The sequence below is a fragment of the Trichosurus vulpecula genome, chromosome 1, assembly GCF_011100635.1.
Source record: "Trichosurus vulpecula isolate mTriVul1 chromosome 1, mTriVul1.pri, whole genome shotgun sequence".
In the NCBI taxonomy this organism is placed as follows: domain Eukaryota; kingdom Metazoa; phylum Chordata; class Mammalia; order Diprotodontia; family Phalangeridae; genus Trichosurus; species Trichosurus vulpecula.
In genome coordinates, this window is record NC_050573.1 from 267,751,593 (window position 1) to 267,765,442 (window position 13,850).

Here is a 13,850-nt window from a genome sequence, read left to right on the forward strand (position 1 = left end):
GTTTTGTGAAGTTTGGATTCAGTCAAAGGGCCCCACTTTAGGCCCTATAGCACCACATGTGGCCTCAAGGCTGCAGGTTCCCCACACCTGTATGTAGGCTAATGCACCCTAAAGTTTCTTCATTTTTTGATACTTATTTTAATTCTTATATGTAATATAATAGCAAGAATCACGAGCACAATAATTAGGGCCAAGTAGCACTCTATCACTGGGCCAGGATTGGCAAAAGGTAGCTGACTGTGGGGAGAGCAGGCCCTGGTGGTAGGGAAGCACCAAGCAGGAGGTTCAAGTAAAATCAACTTAACAAATATTTGTGTGTGTGCAAAGCACTGTGACAAATTCCTATCCTCAAAGTAACTTGTGATGGCTTCGCTTTCTGACTGGGGTTTGGGTGGGCTGTCAAGGACAGGACAGCATCCAGCCAGCCAAGGATTTAAATTTGTTTTTCCTACAGTATCAGAAAGAGGACTATAGGACATCCCTTCTGCCCTCCTTCTATCAAAAATACTCTGAGAGGAGAATCAGGGATGAATTATTGGATGGGAGTATATCATTTTGACAATCCTACTACCTAAGTGAAAAGATTCGAGATGACTGCCACAGCCAGAGTTCAAAATGAGTTTAACATACGGTCTAGAAAAGATTCAGAAAAGAATTCCAGTCTCTGCACTTTAGCATTAAACATGGGATAATCTGTCCTACGAAATATGCTACCTATCTTTCTGACAGGATGAAGGGAGGTGCAGATCTGTGATTTTATCAGTGTATGAAACTACTTCTATCATACCAAAATTGTTTTACAACTTCTGGTCTCAGAGAGTTAACTGGAGACAATGAGAGGTTAAATGACTTACCTATGATCACACAGCCTATGTGCATGAGGTACTATTAGAACCCATGTCTTCATGAATCTAAGGCCACCCCTTCATCCACTATACTATGTGGATCCATATCTAGTATCTGATAGACCTTTCTACATTCTCAAGTACTATTATTTCAATTAATTTTGAAGATCTGACTAAAAACACTCAGATCTGAGAAAACATCTTAATCACAGAAGCTTATCTTATGGCCTCTCAATGCAATAAATATCAATTGCAAAATTTAAAATGAAAATCAACTTACACTCAGAGAAATAAATTTTCCTTTTGATTTCACAGGGTCAGCCTATTATAGAGTCTCCTTTTGATCAAGTCTTGATGTCCCCCAAAGGCCCAGCAAATATATCATCAATATTTTGAAATGAATAATTTTGGCATGTAATCTTATTCAAAATTTATTTTTTATATACATATTTATTTAATATATTTAGTTTTCAGCATTGATTTTCACAAGAGTTTGAATTATAAATTTTCTCCCCATTTCTACCTTCCCCCCCACTCCAAGATGGCGTATATTCTGGTTGCCCCGTTCCCGTCAGCCCTCCCATCTGGCACCCACTCCCCTCCCATCCCCCTTTCCCTTCTTCTCTTGTAGGGCAAGATAAATTTCTATGCCCCACTGCCTGTGTATCTTATTTCCTAGTTGCATGCAAAAACTTTTTTGTTGTTGTTTTTGAACGTCTGTTTTTAAAACTTTGAGTTCCAAATTCTCTCCCGTCCCCACCCACCCTCCCTAAGAAGGCAAGCAATTCAACATAGGCTACATGCGTATCATTATGTAAAACCCTTCCACAATACTCATGTTGTGAAAGATTAACTATGTTTTGCTCCTTCCTAACCCATCCCCGTTTATTGAATTTTCTCCCTTGACCCTGTCCCTTTTCAAAAGTGTTTGTTTTTGATTACCTCCTCCGCCTGTCTGCCCTCCCTTCTATCATCCCCCCTTTTTTATCTTCTTCCTCCTTCTTTCCTGTGGGGTAAGATACCCAAATGAGTGTGTATGGTACTCCCTCCTCAGGTCAAATCCGATGAGAGCAAGATTTACTCGTTCCTCCTCACCTGCCCCCTCTTTCCTTCCTACAGAAATGCTTTTTCTTGCCACTTTTATGCAAGATAATTTACCCCATTCTCTCTCTCCTTTTCTCCCTTTCTCAATATATTCCTCTCTCATCCCTTAATTTGATTTTATTTTTTTAGATATCCCTTCATATTCAATTCACCCTGTGCCCTCTGTCTATATATATATATATATATATATATATATACACACACACATACACACCTACATATATACATACATAGACACACATATGTATATATATGCATACACACATATATACACATATATATATGCATACACACATATATACATATATATATATATATGCATACTCCTTTCAGCTACTATGATACTGAGGTCTCACGAATCATATACATCATCTTTCCACGTAGGAATGTAAACAAAACAGTTCAACTTAGTATGTCCCTTATGATTTCTCTTTCTGGTTTACCTTTTCATGCTTCTCTTGATTCTTATGTTTGAAAGTCAAATTTTCTATTCATCTCTGGTCTTTTCACTGAGAAAGCTTGAAATTCATCTATTTTATTGAAAATCCATATTTTGCCTTGGAGCATGATACTCAGTTTTGCTGGGTAGGTGATTCTTGGTTTTAATCCTAGCTCCATTGACCTCCAGAATATCATATTCCAAGCCCTTTGATCCCTTAATGTGGAAGCTGCTAGATCCTGTGTTATCCTGATTGTTTTTCCACAATACTCAACACTGCAAGCAGCCAGAAGGAAACAATTTTTCTCCTTGACCTGGGAGATCTGGAATTTGGCGACAATGTTCCTAGTTTTCTTTTGGGGATCTATTTGAGGAGGCAATCTGTGGATTCTTTCAATTTCTATTTTAGCCACTGGCTCTAGAATATCAGGGTAGTTCTCCTTGATAATTTTTTGAAAGATGATATCTAGGCTCTTTTTTTGATCATGGCTTTCAGGTAGTCCAATTATTTTTAAATTATCTCTCCTGGATCTATTTTCCAGGTCAGTGGTTTTTCCAAGGAGATATTTCACACTGTCTTCCACTTTTTCATTCCTTTGGTTCTGTTTTATAATAGCTTGATTTCTCATAAAGTCACTAGCTTCCACTTGCTCCAATCTCATTTTTAAGGTAGTATTTTCTTCAGTGGTCTTTGGACCTCCTTTTCCATTTGGCTAATTCTGCCTTTCAAGACATTCTTCTCCTCATTGGCTTTTTGGAGCTCTTTTGCCATTTGAGTTGGTCTATTTTTTAATGTGTTGTTTTCTTCAATATTTTTTTCAGTATTTTTTTGGGTCTCCTTTAGCAAGTCATTGACTTGTTTTTCATGGTTTTCTTGCATCATTCACATTTCTCATCCCAATTTTTCCTCTACTTCTCCAACTTGCTTTTCCAACTCCTTTTTGAGTTCTTCCATGGCCTGAGACCAGTTCATGTTTTTCTTGGAGACTTCTGATGTAGGCTCGTTGACTTTTTCTGGCTGTATGTTTTGGTCTTCTTTGTCACCAAAGAAAGATCCCAAAGTCTGAGACTGAATCAGAGCCATTTTTTACAGGTTTTTGGAGGGACCTGGTGGGGAGCTCACGCAAGTCCCTGCTTTCCAGCTGCCATCTTGCCTCCATTCCCTTATTCAACAATTTAATGATATTATATGCTATTATTTTTTAGAGGCATATTTCCAACTTTAGGTTTTTGGCTTCAAGATAAGTTTCTGATTAATTTTTTTAATAGTGTTGCAAGTTAACATGCCAGAATATCCAATATCCTCTCAAGATTCACTGATTTAAAGGATTCTTTAGGCCATTTTTAAAAATCTCAGGAGGCGCCATTGTTTTATCTTTAAAAAAGCGTTTATTTCTTCTTGTTTTTTGCTTGTTTCTACTCTACCTAACCTGACAATCATTTGCCTTTAACAAAAGCATGCTGTACTAATATTCAGACCCTCCAAGATTAGAGGTGTTGTTGGAAATACAATACAGGTAAATTTGAACATAAAGCATGCATCAAATGGGACAAGTATCATTCCCTTTTTAAGCCCAATTAACTCATATAATTTTTGTTACTGTGAACTCAACTACTTAATTTAAGACTTATCTCAAAATCCAGGGCTAACTCTTTCTAAAGGAAAGGAATCTTAACCTGGAGCCTGTACACTTTTTTAAAAGCATATTTCTATAACTATATACTTTAATATTCCCTTTGTAATCTTTTGTATTTTATTTCATTGATTTAAAACCAGTATTCTGAGGAGTCCACAGGCTTTACCAGATAGCCAAAAGGGCTCAGAATTCCATGACACAAAAAAGGTTAAGAAACTTTGTTCTAGAGGGTTTTCCTGATTCACTCAATTGTTAAAGACACCTAAAAAATCACTGGGTTTTTTTCTACACAAACATCTGTATTTATTTATGCATTTATTTTTCTGTAGACATATTGTATCTATCTAATAGGATGTGACCTCCTTAAAAACAGGATTATTTCAATTTTATATTTGTATTCCCACAGCCTAGCACATTTAGTATGTGTTTATATTTTAAATAATACATTTATGAACTTACTATTTTCTGCAGCTTGTTTTATTCCATGTTCATCCTCCTGTGAATCAGGAGAGAGTCCAATAATATCAAACCTAAAAAATAGTATTTAACATTAATAACTATAGATGTATTAAATTTTAGGAATTCTATATTCATGAATATGCTATACCAAACTTAGCGCAGACTGAAAGTGACAAAGTAGGGACATGATCTACATCTTAGATACTAAAGATACCCCGTAATAATGAGAAAAATACACATCTTTGGAGCCTGAAGTGACTTTAAAACATCCTCATTTAGTTCAACCACCTTGTTTTGCAGATGAGTAAAATGTCCTTAATAGATTAAGCAATTTTTTCAAGGTAACACTGCCAGCTGGTGGCAGAGCAAGGGCTAGACTCCAGGGCCTGTTCAAACTCTCTAATTCAAAGTTCTTTAAACTACTCCAAAATACACAGTCTTTGCTGACTGCCTATCTATCCCAATGAAAGGGACTCTCTAGCAACCTCTGTAGTTTTCTGAACAATCTAATCCCATGTGTGCTCACTCTGAAAAGTGATATGGGAATTCGATGTTACTTTATTTCCTTTAATTTCCTTTAATAAAGTATTTCATCATTAAAAAAAACTAAACAAATTAACATGAATGGGATTTTAAGTCTAGAAACTTTTAACTGAAAGGAAAAAGTAAAATTAACTGATAAGAACAATTTTAGAGGAAAAATTATTATTATGTAACAGTCTCTTCTAGTCAGGCAACACTTCTCACTTCATATTAATAAAAGAGAATCACGAAATTTCTTTCTATTTTAACATCTTTTAAGCAATCTTGTATAACTGACAAACATGGGAAACACTGTTGGAGAAGAGCTTTTAAACATGAATTCTGTGTCAGCAGATAAAATGCTTTTTATAAAAAAGCCAAATTATATTCAGAACAGGACTTTGTATTCCCTGTTCATTTCATTGAACTGTAAGATGGTCTACTATAGCATATCATTTGTAAAAGCTTGTTTCCTCTCTTATATTTTCAACAAAAATACCCTGGAAGTATGTACGTATAGGATACTAAGTCTGTCACTAGACACAAAAGTCTTCAACAAAATATTAACACTTCATTTAGGATTAAAAAAATGTAGGCCCAAAAAAATTCATCAAAAGAAATCTATTTAAAATTTAAAAATACCATCATTTGTAAAAGACCATAAGAATAAGAATATCCATTGCTCCACAATTATTTAACAGTAGGACAGAAAGGCAGCTATACTACAACAGGGATAGAAGTGATTTCACTGGCGTAGGGGTCATGCAGATGAGAAAACTCCCACTACTAATATAAGTACCTCTGCAACTTAAAGAGTCTTAGAGAGTTGCTTAAACTCAGGAAAGTAAGTTTAAGTGGTTTGACAAGCATGCATCTCCTGGTTTTATACCTCACTTGATGTCTAATATTAGACAGTTGTTCAACAGTGTTATTTATGTTATTCTATCTTTCGGGGATCTGAGATGATTTTAATGTATGGGTAAGAGACATTTTATTGCAAAAGTGCTATAAAGGAAGTATCAAATATCAAAATAAACCCTAAAAGACCAAACAAGCTACACAAAGAGATATAGTATGACCTAAATAATTGGGCATAATTAACCTCCTGGCTGATTCCTACCATATAGGAAAAAAATTATACTATCCAAATTATACCTCTCATCTTTGTCATGGATGTGTGATATCATCTATGAAATAGTTCCTTCCACTGATATATCCTTTCATTCCTGTCCACCTGTGTGATTCCTGTTCACATCTTCCCAAAAGTTCACAACTTGGGGCTGTGGAATACCCTATATGTTGGAGGCTTTCTTCAATTTGTAAGGGCACCCTCTGGCTGCCCAGTGGTCATCCCTTTTTCTTGCCATTTGATCAGCCCATCTTCACTTCCTATGGTACAATTCCTTGATGGGTTTCTCTTATTCTTATGTAGAGTTCCTCAATGCTTCTATGTTGCATACTACCCATACCTACCATGTACCTCTATGCTGCCCTCTGTATGACACTCCTTCTTTAGAGGCAGTTGTAATCCCATCCCACTGTGATATAGCAATAGTGGTAGAATGTTATGATTTTTTTAAATGAGCCTTTGCTTTCATGGGAAGCTTGGAGTCAGTAAAGGAGGCGAAAGGTTACATATTCCACAATCATGTATAGAGGAAAAGTAATGAGCACTACGATCCTTCCAGTTACACAGGTTTCTAAGTATGACGTCATGCTCTAACCCACACTTATCCAACATATCCAATCAACAGCTGCTTAATCTTAATGTTTCTAAATCTACATCTCTCACATCAACACCCTTTATTTCCTCTTAGATGACAACTGCATCAGTGCAGGCCCTAATCATCTATAGCCTGGACTAGTACAATAGACTTAGTATTGGTCTTTGTTCCCCAATTCTCTCTTCACAGTTGCCAAAGAAATTTTCCCAAAGAACAGGTCTAACTATCTCAACTCCCCAATTCCAACTCCAGTAGCTCCTCCTCTTTGACATTTCACAACCTAGCCCTAAATCTAACTTTCTAGTCTTATATATTATTCTCCTTAATGCACACTAGAATGTAGCCAAACTAGCCTTCTTACTCTTTCATCTCCATGATTTTGCAATGGTTATCCCCATGCCTGGCATACATGGCATGCACACCCTCCTCACCTCTGTCTCTTAAAACTCTCTTTCAAGGGTCAGCAAGCACCACTTTCTATGTGAAATCTTCCTAGTTGCTAATATCTACTTTCCCCTTCCCCTTCCCCCCAAATTATCTTTATGTATGTATATGTTGTCTCTCATTTCCAGATAGTCAGCTCTTTGAGGGCAGAGGCTGTTTTAGCCTATCTCCAGTGCCCAGCACATAGTAGACACTCAATAAATTGAAGAAGAAAAGAGATCAACAGTGCCTAAACAACAGACCTCCATCAGAGCTAACTCTAATATTTCCCCCACAGGTATTCCTATTAAAACACTCAGTTGTGTCTGAGTTTCTTTTGGTCTGAATTCACTTGGTCCTTCTCTACTTTGAGGGAGTTATAAGGTATGAATCAATAAAAGCTCTTTTCTATCTAGTTTCAAGTCTTCATGCTTTGGAGTGCTCCAAACTATCATGAAAAATTCATTCACACACACACACACACACACACACCCATCTCTGTCTCTCCCTATTTCCCATTTGTTCAGTATCATCTCAGCAGCATTTAATCTCCAAAGGACATGTACATATGGGTATTTGGGAATGAGCATACCAATAACAAAACAGCCCTACCAAAAACTGGTTTCATTAAAGGAAATAGAAAAATAGACAACTAACCAATAAGAACTGGTAAGAGAGATTCATCATCTCTCCCTAGAATCAAAATGAGAGGGTAGAGAGAAGATAGTATCAGCAGGGGATGAGAGTGTAGAATTCAGTGGGGTCTTCTAGTTGCACAATTCAATAGGTACAGCATTTTGCCTCATTCTGTCTTATACTCAGCCTTATCAGTCCTAATAACATAATAAAACATCATAGCATGATTCTCTCCTAAATCTCTACAGCAACTGAAACTACTTGGATGTGGAGCTTGTGGATGGGGCAAACAACAGTTCCCCACAATATTTTATTAGTTTCCCTACATTTTTTTTAGCTGTGTATACACACTTTATCTCAGTGGCACTGTAGTAATCAGCAGAAATATCCCAGTACAATGGTGCAGAATTTCATGTTCTCCCCAAAGTGACCTTGCTCAACTCTTACAGCACATGATGCTTCAGCTCTCCCCGCTCCTTGAAGATGAGGGAAGAGGAGACTGACCTTTCAAACACAGACCCAGCTCCTTTCACCCTTGTGTCAAAATGTACTAGGGATTTCTGTCCTGACCTTGAGACTTCTATCTCCAACTGCTTGGTCAAAAGGGCATATAAGTAAAATGTTAAAAAGCTTCTACACAACAAATCAAACTAAAATCGGAAGAAAAGAGAGATTAAAGAACAAAAAAATATGTCTGACATCTAAATATACAAAAAACTCATGCAAACATATGTATGTGTATACACACGCGCGCGCACACACATACACACATAAATGAAAGCCATTTACCATTAGGCAAGTGGTCAAAGGATAAAATCAATTTTAAGTCAAACTCTTGATAACCACTTGAAAAATGTTCGAAATCACTATCAATCAGATGAGTGGAAATTAGCCCTTGAGAAATTCACCTCAGAAGCAAAAGGCTAGAAAAGAGGCTAGCTATAAAGGCTGGGCAAACTCGCTGTTATGGGGCTATGCAAAGATAAGCATGCTTATCCACTTCTGGTGAAGCAGTGAATTGGTTCAATAGCTCTAAAAATCAATTTAGAAGTATGAAAGTTAAGTTAGTGCACTATTCTTTTGCCAACAAATTCCACTTCTGGAACCCATATAGGCTACTGACAAGAAAAGACTCATACGTATAAAAATCAGCATTATTTGTTATAACAAAAAGTAGGAAACAAAATATGTACACAATGATTGGAGAGTGACTAAACAAATAATGACATACAAACATAACAGAATGCTAATACACTATAGGAAATTATTAATATAAACAATTCAGAGAAACATGAGAAGACTTATAAAAAATAATACACAAAAAAAGTTTAAATTTTAAAAAAATTTTAAAAAAGAAATTATACACAATAACAAAAGCAGAACCAAAAGAATAGAGACAGGGACAACTACAAAACAAAACAAAAAATTAACATGGAGAAGCAACAAATGGCCTCTATGCAAATGAAATGATGTTAGTATCACAGAGTACACTTTCCTAATTTCTGTTAACAATCGATAAACTAATTGTGGGGAGGGAGCAGGAGTTAACTTGCAGCAGGTTCTGTTTGGAAGTGCCTGTCATTGTTGAAGAACAAAAAGTCCTTCTACCATCTATCTTACTGAAGTCACAACCTCCAACTGGAAAAGATGAAATCGTTACTTCTGCTGCAGTTTGCTACCTACAACTTCTCCAGAGATACATTCTTTTGACTTAATTCATTCCATACGAATAAGAATAAGATGGTGATCTTGGCAGGAGGAAGCAATTACCTATTGGATGCACATTCCACAGACAGCAAATTTGATTTGTACATCAAGTCTACATTTGATCTGTCCCTTTCGGTAAAGGAATGATCATCCACAAAGATGATTCCTTCCAACTTCTGATGACTGCAAATTCTCTTTGGTAATATACGGCCATGGGAGGATTCGTATTTTAACTGTATTGAAACATGAATACTGAAAGATATAAGGATATCTCCTATCTAGCTCCACTGGTCTAAGAGGTTTTCTCCTTGTTTCACTTTGATTACCCCACCTCTTGACAAGGAAGTATTCCTACTCCCTTAGAAACTTTTCATTTCTGGTCTCTTGTGAATTTTTTCTTCCATTCTGTCAAAGAATGCTTCCTCTTTGATATGTCAGAACACACAGAGGTATTTCTCAAGCCCTTTATAGTCTTCCTTTATAGATAATTCATAAAGTCTCTTTCAATTTTATTGTCATTCCCCAGCAAGATAATCCACTTGAATTTGAAAAATAAATCAGTGACTACCACAGGCAGAACAGAAACATAAACTAAACTGATGGTCACTGCAATAGTGCTTGGTGGCCATGGTTCTAGGTTGAGTAGCTTCCTCTTTTCTCCCAAGTCACTACACAAAATACCCGTTCCTAGGTCTGTTCATTCTTCTTCTAGGTCACAGATGTGTGATCTCAGGAAAATATACTTTTAAACCTCGCCAACCTCATTCCTTCTTCCAAGCTTAACTTGTTAATTATTAGCAAGTGGTCAACAATTTCCTCTTTAAATACACTCATACAGAACAACACTTAACACAAACTTCCAACACTATTTCTTACAAGCATTCAATCTATGTAGTAACTTGTAATTAAAGCAATTTCCATGACACTGAACTTACCTATTCTCAACTACTTCTGGAGCTTTTTTGACACTGCCTAAGTCTAAAGCATGAAATTTTGCAACTTTTATTAAAAAACTGAAAAATTAAAAATAGATAACTACACAAAACAAATCTATCCACCAATTCTTCTGGCAGAACACTCCCTACACTTTCTTTTTGCCTAGCCTTGTAATTTTATCTATAACGTAGGGAGAACTATTAAGAATCTCAGATATGCAGCTGATACCTCTTGGATGGCAGAAAGTGAAGAGGAATTAAGAAGCCTCTAGATGAGGGTAAAAAGATGAGAGTGTAAAAGCTGGCTTGAAGATTAACATCCAAAAAACTAAGATCTTGGCAACCAGTCCCATAACTTTCTGGCAAACAGAGGGAGAAGAAACAGAAGCAGTGTCAGATTTTATATTCTTGGGATCAAAGATCACTGTGCAGATAGCAACTGCAGCCATGAAATTAAAAGACGCTTGCTCAGGAATAGTTTACTTATCAGATTTGTGGAAAAGTAAAGAATTCATGACCCAACAAGAGATAGAGAGCATTACAAAATGCAAAATGGATAATTTTGATTATGTCAAATTGAAATGTTTTTGTACAAAAAAAGCCAATGCAACAAGAATTAGGAGGGAAGCAGAAAATTGGGAGAAAATCTTTGCAACTAGTATCTCTGATAAAGGCCTCATCTCTAAAATATACAGGGAGCTGAGCCAAATATATAGGAACACAAGCCATTCCCCAATTGAGAAATGGTCAAAGGATATGAACAGGCAGTTTTCAGAGGAAGAAATTAAAGCTATCTATAGGCATATGAAAAAATGCTCTGGATCACTACTGATTAGAGAAATGCAAATCAAAACAACTCTTAGATACCACATCTCTCCTGTCAGATTGGCTAAAATAACAAAACAGGAAAATGATAAATGCTGGAAAGGATGTGGGGAAATTGGAACATTGTTGCATTGCTGGTGGAGTTGTGAGCTGATCCAGACATTTTGGAGAGCAGTTTGGAACTATGCCCAAAGGGCTATAGAAATGTTCATACCCTTTGACCTAGCAATACCACTTCTAGGGTTGTATCCCAAAGAAATCACACAAGCGGGAAAAGGACCCATATGTACAAAAATATTTATAGCAGCTCTTTTTGTGGTAGCTAAGAATTGGAAATCAAAGGGATGCCCATCAATTGGGGAATGGCTGAACAAGCTGTGGTATATGAAGGTGATGGAATACTATTGTGCCATAAGAAATGGGGATGATGCAGACTTCATAACAACCTGGAAAAACCTACACGACATAATGCTGAGTGAGCGGAGCAGAGCCAGGAGAACGTTGTGCACAGCCACAGATATATGGATTCCGTGAGGACCAACCCTGACATACTGCGCTTTTCTCAGCAACCTAAGGGGCAAGGATAACTCCAGGGGACTCACGATGGAGAATGCTATCTTCATCCAGAGAAAGAACTGCGAAGTTTGAATATAGATCAAGGCGCACTACATGCTCACCTTTTTTGCTTCTTTTTTGTTTTTGTTTTTGGGTTTTTTTTTTTGGTTCTGTTTCTTGTTTCTCATGATTCATTCCATTGGTCAAAATTCTTCTCCACGACTTGACTAGTGCATAAATTAATTCAATGCGAAGTTATACATGACAGTTATATGAGATTCCATGCCGTCTTGGGGAGGGAGGGGGGAGGGAGGGGGGAGGGAGGGGAGAAAATCTGGAGCTCAAAACTATGTAGAACCGTGTGTGGTAAACTAAAAATAAATAAAGAAATTTAAAAAAAAAAGAAAAATAAAAAAAAAAAGACGCTTGCTCCTTGGAAGGAAAGCTATGGCCAATCTGGACAGCATACTAAAAAGAGACATGCTGTATAGGTCCATATAGTCAAAGCTATGGTTTTCCCAGTAGCAACATATGGCTGTGAGGGTTGAACTGTAAGGAAAGTTAAGAGCAACAGAATTGACCTCTTTGGAATTGTGGTGCTAGAGAAGACTTCGGAGAGTTCCTTGGACAGCAAGGAGATCAAATCAATCAATACTTAAAGAAATTAATTCCGGCTGTTCACTGGAAGGTGAAATACTAAAGCTGAAGCTTAAATACTTTGGCCACATGATGAGAAGATAGAACTGACTGGAAAAGACCCTATTTTGGGAAAGACTGAAAGCAAAAGGAGAAGAAGATGGCAGAGAATGAAATGGATACTGTCATGGAAACAATGAAGATGAACCTGGACAAAATTTGGGTTACAGTGAAGGATAGAAGGGCTTGTAGTGCTATGTATAGTCCACAGGATCACAAAGAGTTGGAAATGACTGAACAACTAAACAACAATAACCAGGGGGGAACTCCTCCTGAGGAACTTCCTCTATCAAGGCAAATTGGCATTTTCTCTGCAACTTAGAGCCTTAGAGTTCCTTGGAGCACTGAGAGGTCAGGGTACTTGCCCAGAGTCACACAGGACGTAGGTTGTAAGGGCTGGGATCTGAACTCAGGTCTTCAAGTTTTCTATCCACTATGTCATAGTAATTAACTAATAAGCCAAATTTATTACTAAATAATATACTTACCAAGAAGGCATAGCCATGCTCATATTTAGGGTAACAGGCATAACTGGTCTTTAATGGGGGGGAGGAAAGGGAAGAAAAAGGAAAAAAAAACACATTAAAACAAAAATTTCAATGTACCAAAGCATGAAATATTATTAATTTCATCAACTACAATGAATTACTTGAGGTCTATTCTATACAATAAAGAGCTGTAATTATTCATTTACATTTTGCATTTCCTGTTACTTTGGAGGCTCTTTTTTCTTTTTTCTCTTAAAAACAGGGTCTCTTCAGCTCTACCAGGTTGGAATGTAAGGGGGCTATTCACAGGCCTGATCCTACTATTGATCATCACAGGAGCTTGCAACCTGGGGTGGTTCTCCTCTCCATAGGAAACCTGGTCCCCTCCCTAACCAATGATCACCACCACTGATGCTGAAACTAATTGTGAACACCCAATAATCAAAGGCCACTACAGCTCAGAGATAACCAGCCTCACCCTTCCCAGTGGCTGGGATTGCAGGCATACAGCACCACACCCAGCCTCTCTTTTCAAATAATACTTTTTTGGGGAAGCCTATTTGTATACTAGTAACAATAATGCACAGCTTAAAAAAAACGAACTCTGTAGAAATCTGGGAAGGTGTGTATGAACTAATGAAGAGTGAAATGAGCAGAATGAGGAAAACAATTTATTAAATAATGACAATAGTGTAAAGATAAACTCTGATTATTCCAACAAAACAGCTATGATCCCAGGGGGCTGATGATAAACTAAACTAGCCCCCTTTTGAGATGAATTCAAGCTGACAAATGAGATACGTATTTTGGTGCATGGATGTGGAAATTTCTTTTGCTTGAGTAGGCTTATTTTTT

At 37.0% G+C, this 13,850-nt stretch overlaps 1 protein-coding gene across 1 annotated transcript in view; it reads right to left on the minus strand.

Annotated features, from left to right (window-relative positions):
* LYPLA1 (lysophospholipase 1) overlaps nt 1-13,850 on the minus strand; it is a 45,579-nt gene that overhangs the window by 11,356 nt on the left and 20,373 nt on the right. Inside the window, exons 4-5 of the mRNA XM_036765557.1 lie at nt 12,996-13,043; nt 4,485-4,555 (exon numbers count right to left, since the gene is read on the minus strand). Of these exons, the coding sequence (XP_036621452.1) occupies nt 4,485-4,555; nt 12,996-13,043 (119 nt within the window). The remainder of the gene's footprint in view (nt 1-4,484; nt 4,556-12,995; nt 13,044-13,850) is intronic.